The sequence below is a fragment of the Cryptotermes secundus genome, unplaced genomic scaffold, assembly GCF_002891405.2.
Source record: "Cryptotermes secundus unplaced genomic scaffold, Csec_1.0 scaffold62, whole genome shotgun sequence".
Lineage (NCBI taxonomy): Eukaryota > Metazoa > Arthropoda > Insecta > Blattodea > Kalotermitidae > Cryptotermes > Cryptotermes secundus.
In genome coordinates this window covers 1042727-1066145 of record NW_019727786.1, presented here as the reverse complement: position 1 = coordinate 1066145, position 23419 = coordinate 1042727, and the positions used below count along the sequence as shown (strand labels likewise).

Below are 23419 nucleotides of genomic sequence, written 5' to 3'. Positions count from 1 at the left end.
CAAGAAAGCAGTCATGTAAAAACAGCGTGTGACCACAATGCGGTGTCATGTGGCAGTCTGATGCACTAGGCTTTTGGAAGTGTTATCTTGGCCTCCTCTCTCCTCTTATTTCAGTGAGGCAGTTAACAACAGTAACAGTCAAGGAACTTTCCAATGGAACCTTGTATAAACCAGTGCAGTTTTGAAGAAAGTCGTCTTCTGGGTTTAGGCGCCGTGTATTCTTCGTTTTGGCCGATGTTTCGGAGGAACGTCGGCCAAAATGAAGAATACACGGCGCCTAAACCCAGAAGACGACTTTCTTCATAGTCATCGCCATGAAAACCTCAAAACTTACACAGTGCAGTTTTGTTCACACCAACATTCTGTGGTGTATATTCTTCAGGCCTTAATTCTGTGCTTCCATCCCAGTATTCAGCAGTTTCTGCATTTATAGAAAAAGATTCTCCTATATGTATCCTTGACTTAAAGCATGCTGCGTAGTGAATGTGTAATAATAGTATAGACAACTTTTTTGTTTGCTTCTTGGCTTTACCGTTACTGTTTACTTATAAATATATGTGTGATGTATGGCAGTTCTTTGATTTTCCATTTATGGCCAGTTTTTTCCAAACACAGCATTTAGGTTAATGTATCTGTGGTTTATAATTTGTGTACTTCAGAAAAAAAAAATCATTGTTCTCTACATGAAGAGATCCTCATTTGCCGAAGGCTGGTCTCTAATGACGTCCAAAACCAATTTTTTAGTTTCTAGTTTACCAGTTTGATGCATCTTTTTGTAATACATTTTACTCCTGATTATCTATGCAAATGAAAGTGAGGAGGTGCGCAAATAATGAAAAATAAAAAAAATGTAGGTGTAATCCAAGTTCCAGGTTTCATCAGGATTCCATGGTGATTGTTGAATATTCAAATTTGGAAATGTATACAGTTACCTCAAAAACTGTAAGACTTAACAAAAGATGGATTTAACATATTTTGTGTTCAGTTTTTCTCGGTAACTACTGTTCACAACATATAAGTTATGTGCCTTACCTCTAGATTACTGGGTCTCTCCACTGGGATTGAACAAGTTTTTTTTAAAGAATATGACTTAACTAAAATGGTTATAGTTAATAATATAATGCACAATTGAAGTATCAGGTACATATTCTGTCAGATCATTGGTATTTTTTCTTCTGATGATGACAAACCTAAACCACACAGCAAAATTGTAGTCCTGCAGTGTGTGACATGCCTCTAGCAGAGGAGAAACACTGATGCTTGGTCATACACACCTGTAAATGTGTTCCATTATTCTGCTACTGGCATTTCATGTGTATATGATAATTTATGCAGTGTCTGTAAAGTGCATGTGAACTATGATTTTTTCATGACTTTGACCATACACATGAAAGAAGAAAACTGAAAGAGTTAATGGTGTTTCTGCGCTATGTTCTGAGCCATTGAAGTATGTCACAAGGAAGTAATAAAATTTATTTTGTATTTTCTCAGACTGTATAAGTGACTAGGAACAGTAACAATAAGAAAAGTTTACTGCTAGGAGAACTGAAATTCATAATGGATGTAAGTGAAATGTTCACCATTCATTAAAAAAAGTACATCGCACACAATTTCCAACTCAGTGAAGAAGTAAACTGGATCAGTTATTGACAAATCTTGATCCAGGAAATCACATATCAGCAAAGACAGTGTCAGCCAAATAATTTAAGATAAATTTGTAGAAATTGCTTAGATGTTCACCTTCTTAACTAAACATCCTGCAACCAGCAGGACAGTGGGCTTACCAAGTGATATTTATGTGACTGAGCTTAAGAATTAAGGATTTCATACATTACAAGAGACACTTCAAATTAAATGTATGAAAGTGCCCTTGATTTGAAGAGTATTCTCTTCTGAATGTAACACCATGTAGTCTGCTAGATATTGACTGACAAGATGGAGGAATATGCCGCCTCTGTCTTCAGGTTACAAGACTACATAGTGTCATCCCAGTCACTGTTGTGAGAACCTCATGTCTTACTCTGCCCTGGGTTTATTTCGACAAGTTCACATTTGCTAATGAAGCTACTTCCTAGAGGCAGTACACAATCTAAAGTAACCAAAATAAACTAGTAATTATGCTTTCATATCCCATTTACAGTTTGTTTATGTGATGTGTGTCCAGTAAGTTTTAAAGTGCTATGGATGCTGTGTTAGGAATTAAAGAACATATTATTTTAAAATGCAGTCTTTCTGTATGCAGTATCTGCACTGGTGGCTTTCTTTGTTGCATGTTGGCAGTTGTGTTTGTTTTATGTTGCAGTTGCTCGTACTCCTCCACCTGTTCCATTCCCCGCTCCACTAGAAGATGGTAAGTCATTACACCACATCTTTTTGCTGCGCACACTGTGTGGTTTCCCCTGCAATTCTCTGCATGTTATGTAAATTTAGTGAAATAAATGCACGTGTTTGAGAAATGTATTTCAGAGATGTACTGCTTGTTGCCTAGGAAATAATCATATTTACTTCTACTATTATTCCCACTATTTTATGCAATGTTTATCTAGCCACTGCCTAGCAAGTGATCACATTCGTCACAGTATTTTTTTCGCACATTTATTATACATAATCTGCAGGAACTGCAATAAATGTATATGTTAAATAAGTACTGGCTCGTGAGTGAGTTATGCCCACCGGCATAACTCGTATACTTTTTCTTGTGTTCACTTAGGTATCATTTTAATTCTTGTATTCCTCTAGCAGGTTACCAGGATTTGGGATCATTTTGATGTGCTCAACTTTCCATGGATCTGGGAAATATCCCTTGTGTTGCATGTAGCTGTTAGAAGGACAGTGCCTTTCCTTGTCATTTCTTTCAATAGTCTTCCTGTAATTTGGTCATATCCAGGAGCTTTCCTTAGGTTGAGATCTTGTATTATGTTTTAAATTTCCTTTGGTATAAGGAATTTGATTGATTGTATTATTTGTAATGGTTCCTTCAGCGCTTTGTTGATTTCTGTTACGAGGTCTTCTTTTTGTGGCAGTTCATTTGGTTTCAGTGGCTTTTCTGAGTGTTCGCTTTTTCTCTATCACTTTCGGCCCGCATCTCATCCGCATTTCTGATTGGTGAGATGCATTATGTCATTTGTTTTAATGGTTTGGTTGCATTCTAGAGTGAGTATTCGGTGTCAGCTGTCGGTGGTAAGCTTTAAAGGTGTGTTTGAAACGTTTCTTCTTTAATCTTTTTTATTGGTATTTTAATTTTCTAGCCGCTTTGTTGTATCTGCATTTATCTTCAGGATGCCTACTCGTCTGCCATCTTCTTGTGAGTTTTCATATTCCCTTAATTTGGTCCTTGACTTCCCATGGGTATGCCGGATATTTAGTTTGAGGTTTGTCATCTGGTGTTGCACTCCAAGCTGCTTTTTGTATTACATTAGTGAATTCTGCAATATCCTCTTCAGTGTCTTTCTCTGTTTTGAGTTGGATGTTGAGTCATAAATTTTCTTCGATTTGAGCTCTGAATGCTTCCCAATTTGTTTGGTTGGTGTGCAGTTTTGGTGGTTTTTCGTGAGTTATGTGTACTGATAGTGATGATTATTGGTGCGTGATGTGATATTATCTCCAAATTGGGTCTTGTGACTAAGGAGTTATGCTATAGCCCTTTAAAGATAAATAAGAGTAGTAGATGTAGAGTTTTGTTGATATCTTTTGGCCAGTAAGTTGGTTCGCCCATAGATAGTATTACTAGTCACTTCTTTTATATGGTTTGGGATAGTTCGTGACCTTTCGAGCTGATTTAGCTCGAACCCCACTATTGGTGGTTCGCATTTAAATCACCTCTAACCAGAAATCTGTGTCCTAGTGAGTTAATGAAGGCGCTGTGTTGCTCCTTTTTAATTATGTTGCGTGCGGGGCAATATATGGCTGAAATGGTCAAATTTCCATTTCAGTCTTTGATGCTTATATTCGTTGCCTGGATGTGGTCCATTTCATATTTGGCAAGTTAGTGATGTTTTGTCTTTTCTTATGATTGTGGCTTATTAGTTTGGGATATTTACATAATTTTGTTCCATAAAAATTGGTTTCAGACACCAAGAGGTTTTGATTTTCTGGGTGTTAAAAAATACCTCTTTTACATGTTAGGTCAGCATTTGCATGCCATACCGCTATGTTGTATACATGAAATATTTTACTACTTTGTTAAGTACGGTGGTGAGATTCGTGAGCATGCTCATTTGTTCTGCTTGTGTGGACAAGATTGTTTCGAACCTTGTGAAGGACTCTTGTATTATTTTAATAAATGTATGTTCTTATATGTTGTTTGCTGTGTTGATTTTTCAGTACTATTTCTGGTTACTTGGGCATATGTCATTTTTGGTCGTCCTGAAGTTTTCTGTGGTGCTGCAGGGCCTTCCTTCTCTTATCCCGGTGTATTTGTAATATGATACTTGTTAGATTTGAGGCTTTCGCAGCAGTGACTATGAAGAAAGCAGTCTTCTGGGATTTGGCACCGTGTATATGTGGTGTTAACCGACGTTTCCGAGGAAAGTATCGCCTCCATCTTCAGGGTAGAAGAAAAAATATATAAGAAATCTGCAAGCGAAGAGACCGTGAGAACCGGTAAAAGCAGATATTTTTTCTTCTACCCTGAAGATGGAGGCGATACGTTCCTCCGAAACGTCGGTTAACACCACATATACACGGTGCCAAATCCCAGAAGACTGCTTTCTTCATGATACTTGTTGTTTGGGGCAAAAAAGAATCTTGTGCTTCTGATTTCTTGGTAGACCTTGCAGCCTCTGTAGCTAGCCGGATGCGATTCCCCACATTGTATGTATGTTGCTGATTGTGTCTTTGGTAGTTCAGTGCTATTTGATTTGCAACATTTCACACATCTTGGTCTGTGTGCACGGTACCCCATGGTGTGGAAGTACGCTTGACATCACATGCATTGTGGTATATTATTTTGCTTTTGAAGAGGTGGCTTAGTTTGGGCTCTCATATTTTGTAGATATTCTGTGTGGTATATTTCCCTGTTGTTGGCTGCTGGTTCGATATCTAGGAAGAAGAGGTGACAAGGTGTTGCCAGTGACTCTGTACATGATGTTCCATGAGTTTCTAATTTTGTGCTCCATTCATCAGGTATCTTCTCTCACCAATTCCTGCTGCAGTGAATGGTGTAGATATCTGATTACCACTGTACGCACGTTATTGCAGAGGTGGCTGTATATGGGATTCAATTTTTTTCTCTTTTAGTATGTCTGTTATTGTTTTGTGCTATTTTGATTTTTTTTTATCTTTATTGTGTCATCGTTGATTATCTTAAAAGTATAGTTTAATCTGTTAAATACCTGATCAATTGCAGATGTTAGCTGCTGCATGTTTTCACAAGTACACCTTCCATCATCTGTTAACAAGCTACCCAAATATTTAAAACATTTCACATTCTCCACCTTCCAGTTTCGATTAGTCTGTCAATCATACCCTGTAGCACAGTTTCTTCCTTAGCCATTAACACAAGGTCAGCTGCATATTTCACAGTTTGAATAATTTGCCCTCCTAATATGAAGTCTCCAAGCCCATCCAGAGCTTCCTTGGTACATATTGGGATATTGGGAACATATTGCTGGTGCCTGCATCATTTGGTCATGACCCGTGTTGTATTTGGCTGAAGAATTTGTCTGTCAGTTGGTCACTGTCCTTGTGCCTTGTGTTGTGTTGGTCTGAGCAATGGTCACTCAAGCCAACAGCTCTTATCTTTGTGGATGAAAGTATACGAGGTAGTACCGGGAAGTTCCCGGACTAGGTCAGGAAAGAAATACTGGCATAACTTGATCAATTTTGGCTGCCATCTCCTTCAAAATAGTATTCTTGTGAACGTATACAGCGATCCCATCATTTTTTCCACGCGTCAGAGGCACTGCGGAAGTCATATTCCTTAATGCTGTCGAGTACTGCTTGGATGTCGGACACTGTTGTCCTTTCAGTTTCGTTTTCAATTTGGGAAAGAAAGCGGAATCGCAGGGGGGCTGTGTCAGGCGAGTAGGGAGTATGGGGAACGATAACCATGTTGTTGTTAGTCACAAGCTCTGTGGTTTCCAGGAATGTGTGGTTGGGCTCATCTTGATGAAGGAGCAGTGTGGCAGTGTTCAAATTTTCTGTTAAGATCTCCCGGCTAACTCCATAACTGATCCCATTGATGTCTGCGAGTTAATGAATTGTTGGGCAACAGTCTTCATGGATGAGTTCTCGAATTTTTTTCAACATGTTCTGTCGTTTTGCTAGTGCTTGGTGGCCTTGAACATTCGTCATCTTCAGCTGACTCTCGACCGGCCTTGAAACGTGAATGTCATTCAAAAACTGCTGTCCAGCTTAAAGAATATTCTCCAAAAGCCTCACGAAGCATTTGAAGGGCGTTGGTAGCGGATTTACCGAGCTTCACGCAAAACTTGATGCAGACATCTTGCTCCACTTTGCCATCCATCGCAGACAAATCGAAACACGAAGTGTTCAAATTTTCTGTTAAGATCTCCCAGCTATCTCCATAACTGATCCCATTGATGTCTGCGAGTTAATGGATTGTTCGGCAACAGTCTTCATGGATGAGTTCTTGAATTTTTTTCAACATGTTCTGTCATTTTGCTAGTGCTTGGTCGCACTGAACGTTCACCATCTTCAACTGACATTTTGACCAGCCTTGAAGTGTGAATGCCATTCAAGAGCAGCTGTCCAGCTTAAAGAATATTCTCCAAAAGCCTCACGAAGCATTTCAGGAGTTTCGGTAGCGGATTTACCGTGCTTCACACAAAACAAAACACAAAGTCAAAAAAGCATTCGAGTAAAAACAGCATGTGACCACAACGCGGTGTCACATGGCAGTCTGATGCAATAGGATTTCAGAAGTGTGACCTTCACCTCCCCTGTCATCATCTTTCACCGAGGCAGTTGCAGCAATAACTGTCCGGGAACTTTCTGATACACCTCTTATAATATTTCACTGTAGGTCTGTGTTTGGTTAATTTGCAGATCCATCACTGCCCCAGATTTTGCAACCACCACTGTCTGATCCTGAAGGGCCAGTATGTACACACAGTGGAAATGGTGTAGAGTTAATGGAAACTTCATTCCATCAGTTGCCAGCTGGAGTGACAGTGAGAACTCCACCGTCACCACCAACTGAGCCAGCCGTAATGAATGATGAACCATCACTTCAGGCATCCACTTCTCCATGTGCAAAGCGCAGCAATGTACGCAGGCTGAGCATTACCACAGACCCGTCTTCATTTCCAGAAGTGGATTTTCCTGTCAAGTATGTTTTAGTTGTTTTTGTTTTAATTTAAAAAAAAAAACAGTAAGTGTTAAGTGAAAATGGGATATGTGAAAATAATCTATGCATAACTAACTACAAGGTGGTTCAAATTTGACCGGTACTGATTTGTATGTAAACAAGCCGCACTGCGCAGCAGCTGTGCAACCTTCAGAGAGTGAAGCCACAACCTCCACCCTCCCTCCTGTTTGGGTTAGAACCTGTTCAGTCCTGTCTGGGAGTTGCTAGAGTTATGAGTGAACAGAAGGTACCGCGGAGTGTTGAACAACGCATTGTTATCAAATTCCTCAGAGAAAATGTCCTGTCTGCTGAAATTCACCACAGACTCCAACAACAGTATGGGCAAGATTGTCTCACAGACCCATGTGTTTGAGTGGTGTAAGTCCTTCAGAGAGGGCAGAGGGTGCGTGGAGAATGAACCGCATGATCGCAAGCCGCGAACATCCGTCACCAAGCCAAACTTTGATCGTGCAGACGCGCTTATTCCTGAGAATAGGTGCATCACTATCAAGGAACTTGGAGCAATGCTGTCCATTAGTGTTAGTAGTATAGAAGACATGGTGAAATACCACCTGCACTATCGCAAGGTGAATGCATGGTGGGTACCATGCACTTTGACGGACATGAACAAAATAGTGTGCATGCAAGCTGCCAATCGTCTCCTACAGCAGTTTGAAGACGAAGGTGATGCATTTTTGAAGCCTATAGTGACCACAGATGAAACGTGGGTGCACTACTTCATTCCCGAGTCCCAGCAGTCATCACGCGAGTGGCGGCATACCAGTTCTCCCAAACCCAAGAGAGCACAAAGGAGCCATTCGGCAGGAAAAGTGATGGCAACATTCTTCTGGGACTGGCAAGGGGTTATCCATGTAGACTTCCTGACAGATGCCAGAACAGTCAATGCAGCTTATTACTCAGACCTCCTTCAAGACAATGCATGCCCCCATATGGCCAAAACAACAATGGAACCTTCTGAAACATCCGCCGTACAGTCCCGATTTGGCCCCACTTGATTTCTTCCTGTTTGGAAGGCTCAAATCAGACTTGCAAGGCATACGGTTTGTGGACGCCGCCATCATCCAGACTGTTCAGGCATGGATATGCCGCCAACCACAAGCCTTTTTTGAAAAGTGCATCAGGATGCTTCCAGAACGTTGGAAAAAATGTGTTGACTCCAGAGGGGAGTACGTTGAAGACTGACATGTGGAAGTAAGTGTCTGGCAATTATGTTTAAAAAAAAAATGAGTCCCGGTTATATTTGAACCACCTTGTAATTTCATGGAGTTGAACCCATCTTGAGATGACACCAGTTGTGCAGCTACTCAAGAATTTCCCAACATTGTATGGACCCAAAGGTTCATTGTCATGTTCACAAGAAACCTCCACTGATCCATGACCTGAGCCAGATCAATCCAGTCCATACCACCCCATCCTGTCTCTCTAAGATCCATCTTAATATCATCCTGCCACCTACTTGTACGTCTAGATCTTCCTAATAGTCTCTTTTCTTATGGGTTTCCCACCAAAATACTGTATGCATTCCTTCTCACCCCCATTCATGCTGTGCCCATCTCATCCTCTTTGACTAGATTGTACTAATCATACTTGGCAAACAGTACAAGTTAAGAAGCTCCTCATTATACAGTTTTCTGAAATCTCATATCACTTCATCCCTCTTGGGTCCAAATATTCTCAAACACCCTCTCTATGTTAAAGTTTCACAACCGTACAGAAGTACAGGCAAAATTATAGTTTTGTGTATTGTACTTTCTACATATATAGACGGTAGACAAGAAGACAAAGGTTTTAGACTGAATGGTAGCAAGCATTGCCTAGAATCAGTCTCTTCTTAATTTCCTCCTGAATCAGGTTTTGATCTGTTACTGTCATTTCCAAGTATATTAACTGTGCCACATTTTCAAATGGTACTTTTGACTTTTTAACTGACCTACGTATAATCACATAATATTAAAATTGGCAAATCTCATTATTGATTGTGTTGTAACATGATTTCAGACTTAGTAACATGCGTTACAGCCCATCAGAGCCAGCACTAAACCAGCTGGACCTTTCATATGCAAGATCTCTTTCTCTGAGTCGGAACTTGGCAGCTTTGAACCCTGAAACATTCAAATCTGATTGCCATGTGCAGAATTCAACTACAGCCCCAGCATATAGCAAACCAGCAACTGCAAAAACGACAGTGCATAAACCAGTAGCATCACCTTCACTCCCAGTGGAGATCAGTGTTTCTCAAGCCAGGTTAAAAGAGTGTTCATCGAGTCTAGGTGGAGACAGCGATGAGAAAGAAAGGGATGATTTTATACCAGTGATGTCTGACAAATCCTTTGACCTAGATCTGGAAGAATTTCTACCAGTAAGTAATTCAGAATATAATATTTTCACTTAATATAATGCAATTTATGCCAAGGTGTTAGTAACATTAGTTTTTATATGGGGATTCTCAGCTATCTTTAGGTTAAGCCTTTTATTGTTTGTGTGTGCTGTAAGGAATTAAAATTCTAAGTGATGCAAAATGTGAATGAGTTATTTTAAGCGAGAGATGTTGAAAATTCTTGTATTTTACACATATTGAAATTTTTTACTTTGTTCTGTTGGCTACACTGACATGTCATTTACTCATGTCTGTCAGTATATATGGGTTTGATGCTGTGAAACTGCCTTCTTTACTGACAGCACATAAATGCATGAAGGGTGTGTTCACCCATCTTGGTGTTTCATCAAGTTGCATGCATACATTTTCTGTGAAGCTTACACATAGTATATTCACATCTGGTGGAGAAGTTTAGTATCACTATTTACATTATTTAACAAGTTTTGGTTTATTTTACTGCAGATTCTGCCAGTGATACAGTCATTACATAGAAAAATGCCTCATGATCTGAATGTGTTCATGGAATTGAAAGTTTGATTAAATTTTATGTATAAAATTTTTAAGGCAGTTTTATATGAAGGCAATTTTTTCTTCACTGTCTTCCTATTTTCTAAGTCAACAATTACTTCTCAGGACCATTTAGCTATAAATATGGACTCATCTAAGTAAGATTGTAGCATGATTATAATGATTGGTGAGGTGAAGTTTCTGTGCTTAACTAATTAAGCACTACACCATGAAGGTGTATGGGGAAGTGGATGTATATGTCCACATTTTGAGTGGTCAGCTTCAATCCCTGGCGAAAGAGCCCCCAGTACCCATTGGATAGGAGGTTGGGTGGAGCCCAGAGCCAGTTTGGAGGACATGGAGAAGAGAAAATTCTTGGCCCTACCAGGACTTGAACTCCAACCCCTCAGTCGTCCAGCCCATAGCTAGTCCCTATACTGACTGTGAAATCCCAGCTACTTTATAATGATTGGTGGTGATGAAAATGTCCTCAAACATCATTGCTATAAGTGAGTTTCAAATACTGTGTTTCCAGTGTTCACTGAGCCTAATAGTTTGCATGCCTGAAACTGTATGGCCATTGGTGTAAAATGAAAACAATTACCGGGCATTATTATCGGGAGCTGCAAGAACAGTAAAAAAGGTACAATATAAATAAAAATTCTGCTACTTTGATTTTGTTTTACTTGACTGATGTTTGATTGTCATGTATGCAGAAGAACTGCTTGAAGACATTAGGCTACCAGCGGACACTTCCTGAGGATGAAGAAGAGTCAATGTCAACTTTGAGGAGAGGACATGACCGTATGATGAAAATTTTGACCAGTCGACAGAGGAACCTGAATATTACTTGTTCCATATGGCGCAATAAAGAGAGAAAGGTAACTGTCAGAACCTTACATTGAATACATATTTCCAACCAACTTGTTATTATATTATAGTTAAGCATCCTGTTGCACTCCATATGCTACATGATACAAACTCTGTCTTCAGTGCAAACCATGTATTATAGGTCTTTCGTTTTGCTCTCCCCTACACACTACGTGTTTCGGCCACAAATGGCCATCATCAGGCGTATTACTCACATATCTGTCACAATGCACTTAGTTTAACATTTGAAATTTAAAAACGCAGGTCTTGCTGGTTGTTCCTTTCGTTGTCATTACCAAAATCTACTTCGTTGATGTCTTTGTTATTTACACACGTCAATTTTGATTTTTCTGAATTAGCACTTATAAAATCTTCAGTTCTAATTTTAAAATCTTTTCAATTTTCCTCTAAATTTTAAAATTTAAAAATGTCAGGGTTACTCGCCCTATGTCTATAGTGCTGCAGCGGCTACTTCTTGTTTCTAGTACTGTGCCAGTGTTATTCTGTGTAGTCTCTGTGTGTTCGTGCAGCTACTTGTCTTTACTACGTTGGGTCAGTCACTTTGTGATGTCAGCAAATGCTACTTTGAATCTCCGGTAGTAGCTCCACAGATCAAGGAAACTTCTGAGCTTGTGTCTGTCTTTTGGCAGTGGCCAGTCCCATACAGCCTTTACCTTCTGTAGGTCCATAGTGTCTCCTTCCAACAATAGAATATGTCCCAAGCATCTGATAGGACTAGTGATCTAAAATATTCCTCAGGTAATACCTGTTCATAGGTGGTGCCATCCAACACAGTTTTATTCAAATCATGAGATTTGCTAAATTGTCTGAAGCTGATGTGAGCAGCGTTAGCTGACATACTGACTTCAGTCATTTTGGTGGTGAATGTTTTAAGATAACTACTGGGTTGAGGTGAATGGTTAATTTCATGCTTCCGCCACTTCACTCCCAATACCTAATGGATAAAGTATGGGTGTTCAGTGTAGCAAGTCCAGGTGCAGAGACAGCAAGAAAGTTTCTTCATATGCAACTGCATCAGTGGTCTTTTTATCTGAGAGACATATGTAATAGGGATTATATTTGGAGAAGTATGAGTCAGAATTAAATTTGCTCTCAACTTTTTATACAAATATGCTCTCCACCAGTCACCGTCACCACCATCAAAATATGTCGAGTGATGTTAGATATAAAACATGTGGATGAACAAATGGATGGATGGATTGATCGATAGATGGTCCTGCCACAACCTCCCCATTCTGTGTTCATTTTGTGTATTTTATTCAAAACACAAATAAAAGCTAAATCTGTTGATTGTAATAAATTCATCAAGAACTTTATTACCCTTATAGATCAGATGATATGGCCATAGAATTTGTTCAGAAAATTACAATGAACATGGCTCATTGGATTGTTTGGTTTGTATTACTTTTCTCCTTGATAAATGTTTTCTTTATTTTCAGGCAGCTATTGATTCAGCGGTGGCAATGAAAGATTTGTCTGTTATTGTGGATATACTGGGTGTGATGATGCTCCGACAGTAAGTGTCTCATTTTTTCATCCTTGCACTTTCCCATACAAGCATATCCCAGTTTACAGTTTTTCAGTTTTCACATTTTGTATTTATATGATTTTAATCTTATTATCTTTTCATATTTATGCATGATGTATCATCATGACTATTCCACACCCGTCACCACATTCTGACTTGTTTCAGAGATCTAGTTAAACTTTAAGATCATACTATGTCTTCATAATGTTCCTGACCATGCTCAAATATGCATTATTGCTCTGAGAAAAATTAAACTTGTGTTTCTTTTTCCCAACTTGACATTTTCCCAGTCCATGGACCAGGGAGACATTGTCACCTTTCAGTAAATGAATGTTTCCAAGGTTAATGAGAGAAGTGTAGCATAAAATTAAGCCAGCAATTAAGGAGTTACTTTTTAATGTTGTTACAATGTTACTTCACATTTAAATAACAAGAAGAATCGGCCATTGAGTTTGCCATTCAAAAAAGTCTGTCAGGCATGTAACCTTCATTTTAACCCGAAGTCTCTGTAGCAGTATTTTTTACTTATATGCATTTACTTTATGCAATTAATGTGGCCACCCATAAATAGAGTTGTACATGTGTTCCTCAAGTTTGTTACATGTACTATAAAATGGATACTTTCTCTCCTGTTGAGATATTTTGCAAAGCTAATTATGGTCAGTGTGATTGAAAGTAATAAATATTATCAACATTTGGTGAGATGAGACAGGATAGTTCAATCAGTGAAGTGACTGGCAGAGATTATTGGGGTTTGAATCCTGGCTGAGAAAGCGATTTTTATTTTCATTGCCTGTCCAGACCAGTTCTGGGGCCTACTTAGCATCCTGTCCAGGAGATCCTATAGGATAGAATTATTTGAGCCTCAACCTTAATTCTCAACTTTGTGTAATGCTAAGGTTAAAAGTGTGCAACATAGCTAGTCCAGTAGTACACCGCTGTTCAAAAAGTATCCAACTTTATTTTTTGCCTCTATAAGTAATGGCCAAAGGGGTGGGGAAACTGAGCATAGTAGTAGAAAGGACTTTCATGCGCATGCGTGATATTTTGCTGACTTGCAACACAGCCGGATGCGTCTGTGGCTGCCAGATAGTGAAGTGGTGTAACATATGTTTGTCGCATTCTCGTTTCGCTCAAGATGACAGACACTTGGAGCAGTGATAGTGCATTATGTTTTGTCAGAAACTGGGGATACCCAAGCAGAAATATTCTGCAAAATTCAGCAGGCTTTCGGCGATGATGCAATGGGGGTCACTCAAATTAAAGAGTGGTTCAACCGCTTTAAAGATGGCTGTATGTCAGCGGACAGTGACCAGCATTCCAGTAAACCGTCAACAAGCCAAAATACTGATGTCATAGAAAAAGTGCAGACACTGATCGTGGAGGACTGTTGTTTAACCATCCGCGAAGTTGCTGATGAGGTTCAGATCAGCAGAGGTTCTGCAAACACAATTTTAACTGAGGATTTGGGCATGCAAAGAGTGGCGGCAAAATTTGTGCCCAAGTTACTTTTGCCAGAGCAGCAACAACTCCACCTTGAGGTCACGCAGGACATGCTGGAGTGCGCCAACAGGGATCCTGAGTTTCTGAAGACTGTAATCACTGTTGAGGAGTCATGGGTATACGGATATGACCCGGAAACCAAGGTCCAGACGTCACAATGGAAGCATCGAATATCCCCGAGGCCCAAAAAAGCACAACAGGTTCGGAGCAGTGTGAAGGTGATACTGACTGTTTTTTCGATTAACTGGGTGTTGTGTATCATGAGTACGCACCACTAGACCAAACTGTCAGTAAGGAATACTACCAAGAAGTCCTCTGCCATCTTCATGATGCAGTTCAGCTCAAGAGACCAGAGCTGTGGGACGCACACAACTGGCATCTGCATCGTGACAGTGCTCCAGCTCATTCATCACACCTGATCCATGGTTTCCTGGGTAAGCATGGCATTCTGCAGGTTCGCCAGGCTCCCTACTCTCCTGACATGGCTCCTTGTGATTTCTGGCTGTTCCTGAGACTGAAGACACCACTAAAAGGCTCCCGTTTTGACAACCGTGAGGACATCATACAGAATGTGACGGGGCAGCTGCAGAAGCCTTCCAGAATTGCTTCCAGCGATGGCAGGACCGCTGGGCTAAGTGTGTGGAGTCACAAGGGGCCTACTATGAAGGGGATTAGGTATTGTAACCACCAAGATACAGAACTTTGTTTTTCTGGTCCAAGGCCAGATACTTCTTGGACAAAGTAGTATTGTTGCTAACTTTCAGGCCTTTGAATATGCTTTGTATGCCAGGAGTTTCTCNTAATGGGTCTAAAGTATTTCTGTATATATATAAAATTATCTTTACGCTGGCTGCATGCAGTTCCACGGGTGTCTGTCTACTTGACACAATATTACTATTACACACACGTTTCCCAGCTGTTCCAGCTGAGGACTGTAGTTGTAACATGCTGGCTGGGCAGCTGTTGCACATTTCAGAAACAGTGATGGAATGGTGATTGGCAAGACAAAACTGAGGTTCTCAGTTAGAACTTAGCCACTTGTATATACAGATTGCCGTGGGGCTGAAAGCAAGTCTCCACAGTGAGAAGGCAGCATGCAATCATCTAAGCTGACACAGCCTGTTGAAGTATGACATGAATGCATGACTTCAGTGCAAGTGAGACATCCTTCTTTGTTATATTTTCAGGTCTGTTTGGAACCTTGACTTGTGTGTTGCGTTTCTCCCAGCGATCTATGACCTTATCCAGAGTAAATATGAAATGTAAGTATTCAGTTTCTTTTACTCTGTTTCGAATAGACTGTCTGTAATTTTTTAACCACTGGTGGCAGTAAAGAGAATTTTATAACTTCTCTCTTACGTGCAGACATTGGTCTACCCTGGCATTATTGATCAGTAGTTAATCTTCAATAAATTACAGTAATATTTAATTTCATATTAATAAAAAAATCTGTGGGGTTTTAGTCCATAAGCGAACTATACTGACTGAGGAACCGCCCCATATTGGCGAAGTTAGTGCCAACTTTAGTGGATAGAGGGTGTTGCATGAGCAGCGCAACGAATCTCCACAGCTGTTAGTTTCGGTTTTCTTGACTGGGGCCACTACTTTTCCATTCATGTAGCTCCTCAGTTATCCTCACAAGGCTGAGTGGATCCTGTTCCAGACCCACCACTTCTCAGAAAATCTGGTAGCACTGGGAGTCGAACTCGGGAACTCTGGCCACTAAATCACAGAGGCAGTCAGTTCCTTATTAATACTGCATTTAATAATCCAGAATGATGGAGTTAAATTTAGTCTTTAACATCTGAGAATATGGGTACTGCCAGTATATGCAGGAGTGGGGATCATGTTTTAAATTTATAGTAAGTGTCTGTTGTTGGGGAGTAGGGAATTTTAAATCTTCCTCTTCTACAGGCCTGGTAGCTATATTTTAACTGGGGAGGTGTTAAAGAATTATCCATTTAAAACTGCACTACTTGGCCACCTGGAGCACACAATATGCCAACAAATAAATGTTATGCATTGTTGCTAAATGTTAGTCCAGATTCTGAAATCCTGGAAATTCATTGTTGATATATCTTTAATTTAGAAGTTATTTTCAGGGTTCATTAACCGTGTTAAAGATGTTCAACATGTTGATTGACATGTGACAGTATTTATCTTCTATCCCTAATGTGAGAACTGCAGTCTCCTTAGGGAGTTGTTGGATTGATGAGTTGTTTTAAAGACAAATTGATGACGTTGGTTTAGCAACTGTCAGCATCTTAAATAAATCAAACCAAAACTTAAGCAGATTTAATCTAAATTTTGGTAGAGACAGTCTCTCCACACTAGAAATGATGTTTATTAACAAAGTGTCCGTAAGAATTCAGCAGGACAGAGAAGTAAGAGGCATCATAGGCTGAATTTGCTGGCTCAGGATATGATCCAGAACTAAGCTGTTTTAAGAGCAGCCTCCGTAGTCTAGGGGTAATGTTCCCACCTCATGACTCAAGGTACGCGGGTTCAAACCCGGCGGAGGTCGTGGAATTTTTAAGGGCGGAAAAGTCCTCAGGGAGGGACTTTAAGCCATGGGTCCCGTGTCGTAGATTTACGGCACGTAAAAGATCCTCATGTCTCTAGGAGACCTCAGCAAAATTAGGCAAAATATTTCCTGCCCATGTAGTTTCCAATGCTTCCGGTAGATGGGGAAGTTATCGGGTACCAATGCCAGTAGAGGGCCGACCTCACTGGCGGAAAGGGGAGATAGTGGGCACCAGTATTGGTAGGGTATGGAGACAGTAGAAATTAAAGGGGGACATACAATAGACTATTAGTCGTGGTGCATGGGGAAACCCACCCCCTCTATACTGAATAACTGAAGCTGTTTTAAAAGAAGTGCTGACCTTAAGATTCCATTAAAGTAAGTGATTTCTTAACTGGATAATTCACTTTCAACTTTTCAATGAAGGCCTTGTTCTGTAGTCTTAATCAGGAAACATAGTGTGTCTGGTGTGTGATTGTTATCTTGATAGCAGATATCTGAATTCATGGCTGTTCCTAGGAGTGGTGCAGGACCCAGAAGAAATCAGCATATGTAGGGATACAAATATTACATTTCTGGACATTATCCATCATCCTGTTTTTATTTAAATCACAATTTTGCAAAGACTGGATTCTGTCTCCATCTTCGGGTAAAACCTACTCAGTTAGGCCCAGTCAGTAGAGCTAGTCCCTATCTCTGAACACCTGCACCAACACAAGATAGTGTATACAAACCAAGCACAGCACAATTGGCATGCGAGAGTTAAGACAAAACATTAAAAACATTAAAAAAACTCCACACATATGAGGCCTAGCACCAAAATATTATCAGAATAGAAGTCGTCACTAGAGAGATAAATTCTCTGTATGGTAGCAATGTGAAAGCCACAAATTCTCCCACTTAATCTACAATGGATGGAATTGTGCGTCTTTGATGTCAGCTGTGGTAATGGGAGATATCCAAGCTGGATTGACTGAAGTGGTGTGCCGTGCATGGAAGCAAGGGAAGCATTGCTTCCGCAGTTAAACAAAATGAAAAGAAGTCATATATAAATAATTCAGTTTGAATAATAAGGATGTGATTATTGTCATTTAGCGCATGTTCCTGCTCAAGGCCACATGCCTCCTCCTCCTCCTCCTCCATTCCTCTGCTTGGTGGGACAGACCAAGGTTCCTTTCGTTAATCTTCGTAATAATTCGTCTAATCCAAAGGGGCCAAGGGAAGCAAATTTCGGTTTGCTGGCTAGGCCAACGAAGGAATGTGTTCTTTCGATGGTTATGTGAAAATTAACTGTGTATGTGTGATTTCAGTCTTGATGAGTGTTATAGGTAACATTAAGTGTTATTAAAATATTAAGTGTATTATTTAGATGGCGTAAGATTGTATTTGTGGTTGTATTTTGATGCATCAGAAAGAAGCTATCTGTGTTTAAGGGAAGCAAGTGTCATAGTGTGGTACAATGGCAGGGGCGTGATTAGACTACATGCACAGGGTACAGCTAAAATGAATGCTGGCAGACAACGCGACTGCGACTGTGCAATCAAAAGCCTTTTAAAACGGAAGTTTAATAGCAGGGAGTTTTCTGAAAAGAAAATAATTATAGAAAGAGGACAACCGACGTGCGCGTTGCCAGAACTTAAAGCACAAACCAAATTATGTGTGAGTAAATTTAATTTGGAACAGTATTTTAAAACAGAGTGGCTATCCAGTTGCGGTAATATAGGAAAATTGTTTTGTTGGCCATGCCTATTGTTTATCATTGAAAAATTTTATGGAACAAGACTGGGTTTGGTGATATCAACAATCTTCATAAAGCACTGAAATGACATGAGAACTCTCAGACTCATGTTATTTCAACAATGCAACCTATGTTGGGGAAATCTCATATTGACTGTCAACTTGACAATCAAAAGCACCTGACGATATTACAGCATAATGAAAATGTGAAAGAAAATAGAGAAATAATGAAACGCTTGGTTGATATCATGTGCCATTGGCCCTGACATTGAAACGGTTTCCAATATGTCTGAATTTCTCAAAGGTACCCTTAACGTACGGAATAGTGACAGTGTCCTAGTATATTGTATCCAAAGGAAAGTTGCTTCCCAGTGGCTTCATTACAGAGTCAACAGATTGTGATTATTCACTAAGCAACAGATCATGTCCTTTGTTCTTAATTTCACTGTTGAAACCCTTCTGGTCTTGATATATGACCTTAGCTTGACTGATCGAACTATGACCGACTTCCCTTTTTATGTGATATGGGTGGCTGGACTTGAAGTGTGCATAACAACCAGGATGACTTGGTTTCTGGTACACTTTCATGGGAGGCCATAGATGCAAAACTGATGACAATATAGAAACATCAGTGCAGCACTGTTTGAAAGAACAGGACTTCTATAGACAGGGAATACAAGGGCTCATATGTTGGTAAGAGATGTGCCTTAGACTCAACAGGGACTATGTAGGAAATTATTTTGTGAGTTGTAAAGTGGCATATTATCCATGTTGAAGATTTAGAGCATCAGTTTAGAATGTACAGCTTGTAAATTTATACTCTCTGATCAGAAACTTACATACCAATGCAATTTAAATAATTCATTGGCATAGGACAGCAGTTGGTGGTTGCTTGCTGTAAGTGGGGTTCAGAATTTCAGAACTCCTTTGTTGCAGCCCTTTTGTATTTAAATCTTTATGTTGTTAGATAGCAGACTAGAAGATGAAACATTCATCAAATTTAGTCTGTGTCTGATTTCAACTCTCTAATGTCACCTCTTTATTTATTAGGCAGAAAGAAAAACATTTGTTTCAATAAAATAAAACTGCTAGCTCATTACTTTTAAGTAAAGATCTGTGCCTTTGCAGCAGTGTATGCAAACTGTTGCCTTTTAACCAAGACTAACATAAAGCTGTTGAAATTTAACTGGTGCTGCTATATACAGGAAATATTTTTAGTGAAGGTTGACTATAAGAAACAGACTCAGTCAAGAATACCTAGTCTCACTTTTTCTTTACTTGGAAAGAGAGCATTACAGTGGCCATTATTTGTCTAGTTCACCACTAGGCAACAGTGGTGCGTTTCATTCAGTCACAACTTGACTAACTTTAACACTCAGTGATTGAGTGATCTAGCCTACAGATACTTTACAAACTACAGTAACAGCAAGTATATTGACAGTACCACCATACACTCCATTTCCCTCCCACGTACATATTTCAATATTCCGTTGTATTAATAGAGAACCCCGCATTGTTCTCGGTGATCTCAAATACAACAAATGGGCAGACTTTTCAAAATGGACTAGCTGCAGTTTCCACAGATAAACCCTCTTTTATATACAGTAAATCTTGATTTCCTGGTTATTCATTCATTCATCAGTAATCTGTCAAGATGACAGGTCCACAGTCTCTTCCAAAACAGTTCCTCCACTTGATGCGATCTAGAGCTTTCTCCTTCAAATGACAGTATCCTCTTCTGTCCCCAAGGTCATCCAGCATCTTCTTATGTCTTCTGGTCACGTCTATCCACCCCTCTATTTTTCCTTCAGTAACTTCTTTTAGAAGGCAGTTTCTGCGTAAAACATGGCCAGTCCAATTAGCCTTCTGTTTTCTTATTTCGTGTAGGCTATTCCTCTGCTCACTGACTCTAATTAACACTTCTTCATTTCTCACATAATCGGTCCAACTGATCTTCTCCATCCTTCTCCAACACCACATTTTGAAGCTTTCCAGGTGTTTCTGATCTACTGCCCTAAGTGTCCAAGTTTCAGCCCCATACAAAGCGATGCTCCAAACATAGCATTTCACTAGTTTCTTTCTCTTCCTGAATATATCCGTCATCAAAAATTGAAACTTATATTCAGCAAAGTTTGAGACTGTAATGCAGACTGACATATGTGTGCTTCTTTCACTGATCTGGAAAAGTCATTCCACAACTGTCACTGACAGCAATGGTTTCTCATGTTGGAAGCAGAATAATGGCATCCAACCAAGCTTTAGGCTTTTCGGTATATAGAGATGTACACAGAAATGCAGTAAACTCCTAGTTATCTGGTATTAAAGCATCCTGAATTCTCATGCAGTCGGCAAACATGTTACTTCAGAAAGAAAGTTGAAGTAGATGTACGAGGGCTATTTGGAAAGTAACCTCCGGTTAGTTGTTAACAAAACAAGAAATGAAGAAAAAATTATTATATACAGAAAATACGTACATACATAAGCTGCTTCTCAATGTAGTCACAGCTGGAATTGAGGTACTTATTGTATTGCGGAATAAGTTTTATATGTATGCCTTTGTCAAAGAAACTGCCACCTGTGAACTCAGCCACATTTTCACACCTTCCATCAACTCCTCATTACTGTTGAAGCACTGTGATTGCAACCAGTTCTTTAGATGAGTAAACAGGTGATAGTCACTCACAGTGAGATCAAGGCTGTAAGGAGGGTGGTCAAACAACTCACAGTTGAAATGCTCCAGCAGTGCTTGAGTGCAAGGAGCTATATATGGATGCACAGTGTCATGGAGGAACACTACACTGGATGTCTCCTGTCCACGCCTTTTATTCCAAATGGCCCTACGCAGTTTCTTTAATGCTTTGCAATACACATCTCACATTGTTGTTGTCCATTGTTGCATGAATTCCACCATCAGCACTCGTTTCCTGCCCCAGAAAACAGTTGTCATCAGCTTTCTGGCAGACAGCGTTTGTTTAAACTTCTTTGGCTTGTTTAGTGAATGTGTGCATCCACACACTTGACTGCCCTTTGGTTGCAATATTTACAAATGAAACCTGGCTTCATCACCTGTTACTCATACAATGTGATTGAGAAATTCATCGTCGTCTCTGTGGTATCGCTCTAAGAAAGACAAAGCCAAAGTCGTTCTCTGCATTTTATGCGCATACACATGAGCATTTTGGGACCCTATCTCACGTGAAATTTGGAAATTCTCACGAAAGTTCAGAAATTATGAAGCGCCATCTGTCACAGATTTTTTGGTCAATAATTTGACCGAGATCGTCACTCAATACAGATGGCCGACCACTTCACTCTTCATCGTGAACGTTTGTTCGCCCATCTTTGAATATTCTACACCATTGGCCCCTCGCATAATTCACGATGGATTTCTTCGGCACTCGTGCTTTTAGCCCGAAGAAAGCGGATAACAGTGCGAATATCGCAGCTGGTGGGATTATCGGTCTCAGGACACATCATAGCTCACTCTGTAGATACAAGAACAAACACTAGGTGACCGATTATGTGATGGTTTGCAAGGCAATGAGTCATGTGACGCTACTTTGCAAGCGCGAGTTCTCTCCCGCTCCTACATCAGTTGCCCGAAATAAACGAGTTTATCTTCCGAATAGCTCTCATATGCTCACCCAGCACGCAGTAAGAATCAGATTAATCTGTGATCGCGTTACAGTAGGCCAGATCTTTCACTCATGCAAGAACTGAACATGTCATGGATCACTTGCTTCAGCCTCTGGTCCATCATTAATTCGGTTTTCTAGTTGGAGTTTTTGAGCGAAGTATATGTCTACTTTCTTACAGTGGTCAGCTCATTGTGAACCAGCTTCATGCTTGTTCGTGTTTTGTGAGCGCAGTACACGCACATTTGCTACAACCGTCGGCTTATTGTGAACCAGGTTTTCCACTTGTCTCGAAGTATAGTAGCCCTGGGCACCACACCTGTTACACCGCCATGTGGTGCTACCCCAGTCTTTGTTCCGCCGTCTTGTGTTACGTGTTGCGTGACGTGCAACGCTTTATGGACGATAATAGCGGGTTTCCTCCCTCCCTGCCTGCAATTAGCACATTCCGCCCCCCCCCCCACACACTTCACTCTCCAGGTGGAACACGTGTACAGCTGACGAAGCCTTTAGTACGAAATGTTTATATTATTTGTATTTATTATAGCGTAGTCCGTATAGCGACTGGCTACGGGGCTGGACGGCCGAGGGGGTGGGAGCCCCGGTGGGGTCAAGAATTTTCACTTCTCCATTTCGTCCAGGCCGGCTCTAGGATTCACTCAACCTATCCAGTGGGTACCGGGGCTCTTTCCCCGGCGGTAAAACGGCCGGGGCGTGAATCTGACCACTCACCTCAAACTAGCGTCGAGGTCAAGAAAACGTGGGTCTATACATCCATTCCTCCATACGCCTTCATGGCGTAGTGCTTAATTAGTTAAGCACAGGGAAAGCTTTACTATTTTTTATCTTCTGTCTTTGCACTTTTCTTTAACTCTGTCCATGCAGTTCTTGGATTGAAGAAACCATAGTAACGTACGGTTTGTATTGGTTGAAGTGTCCGAATGTCTAGAGACGGCGGCACCCAGTTCTTACTTTGATCTTCCCAGATAACATGCTCAGTCGGTATAGCGACGAGCTGCTAGCTTGACGGCCCAGGTTTCATTCCCGGGAGGGTAAGATTTTTCTCTTCTCCACAGCGTCCAGAATTGATCTCAAATTAGGCCACTGCCACTTCCTTCCACGTGTCTCCAGTTTCATTGATCATCCCAGTACTTGATGCTGTATGATCAGAGCGGGGGTCGACGTAGCGACGGGCTACTGCCTGGACTACCAGGCTTCGATTCCCAGCAGAGGCAAGAGGGTTTTCTCTCCTTCGCAACGTTCATACTGTGTCTGGGGCCGGCCCATGAAGGTAACCCCTTTCCTCCATACAGCGCTGATATCAAGAATGGTGAAGCAATACCTCCACTCCCCCATACGTCTTCATGCCATGATGGTTGATTAATTA

The 23419-nt window shown here is 40.5% G+C and overlaps 2 protein-coding genes across 4 annotated transcripts in view; one reads left to right on the top strand and one right to left on the bottom strand.

Moving 5' to 3' along the window:
- The window catches only part of LOC111864936 (activating signal cointegrator 1 complex subunit 3), a 134303-nt gene that overhangs the window by 82208 nt on the left and 28676 nt on the right, over positions 1 to 23419 (bottom strand). The gene's annotated exons all lie outside the window — the stretch shown is intronic.
- LOC111864937 (katanin p80 WD40 repeat-containing subunit B1) overlaps positions 1 to 23419 on the top strand; it is a 48492-nt gene that overhangs the window by 16649 nt on the left and 8424 nt on the right. For 2 of the 3 annotated variants that reach the window (XM_023852572.2, XM_023852573.2), the window contains exons 9-14: positions 2303 to 2350; positions 7009 to 7291; positions 9329 to 9689; positions 10931 to 11095; positions 12545 to 12621; positions 15324 to 15398. In XM_023852572.2, the coding sequence (XP_023708340.1) occupies positions 2303 to 2350; positions 7009 to 7291; positions 9329 to 9689; positions 10931 to 11095; positions 12545 to 12621; positions 15324 to 15398 (1009 nt within the window). The remainder of the gene's footprint in view (positions 1 to 2302; positions 2351 to 7008; positions 7292 to 9328; positions 9690 to 10930; positions 11096 to 12544; positions 12622 to 15323; positions 15399 to 23419) is intronic. The other variant, XM_023852574.2, reaches the window with a different exon arrangement.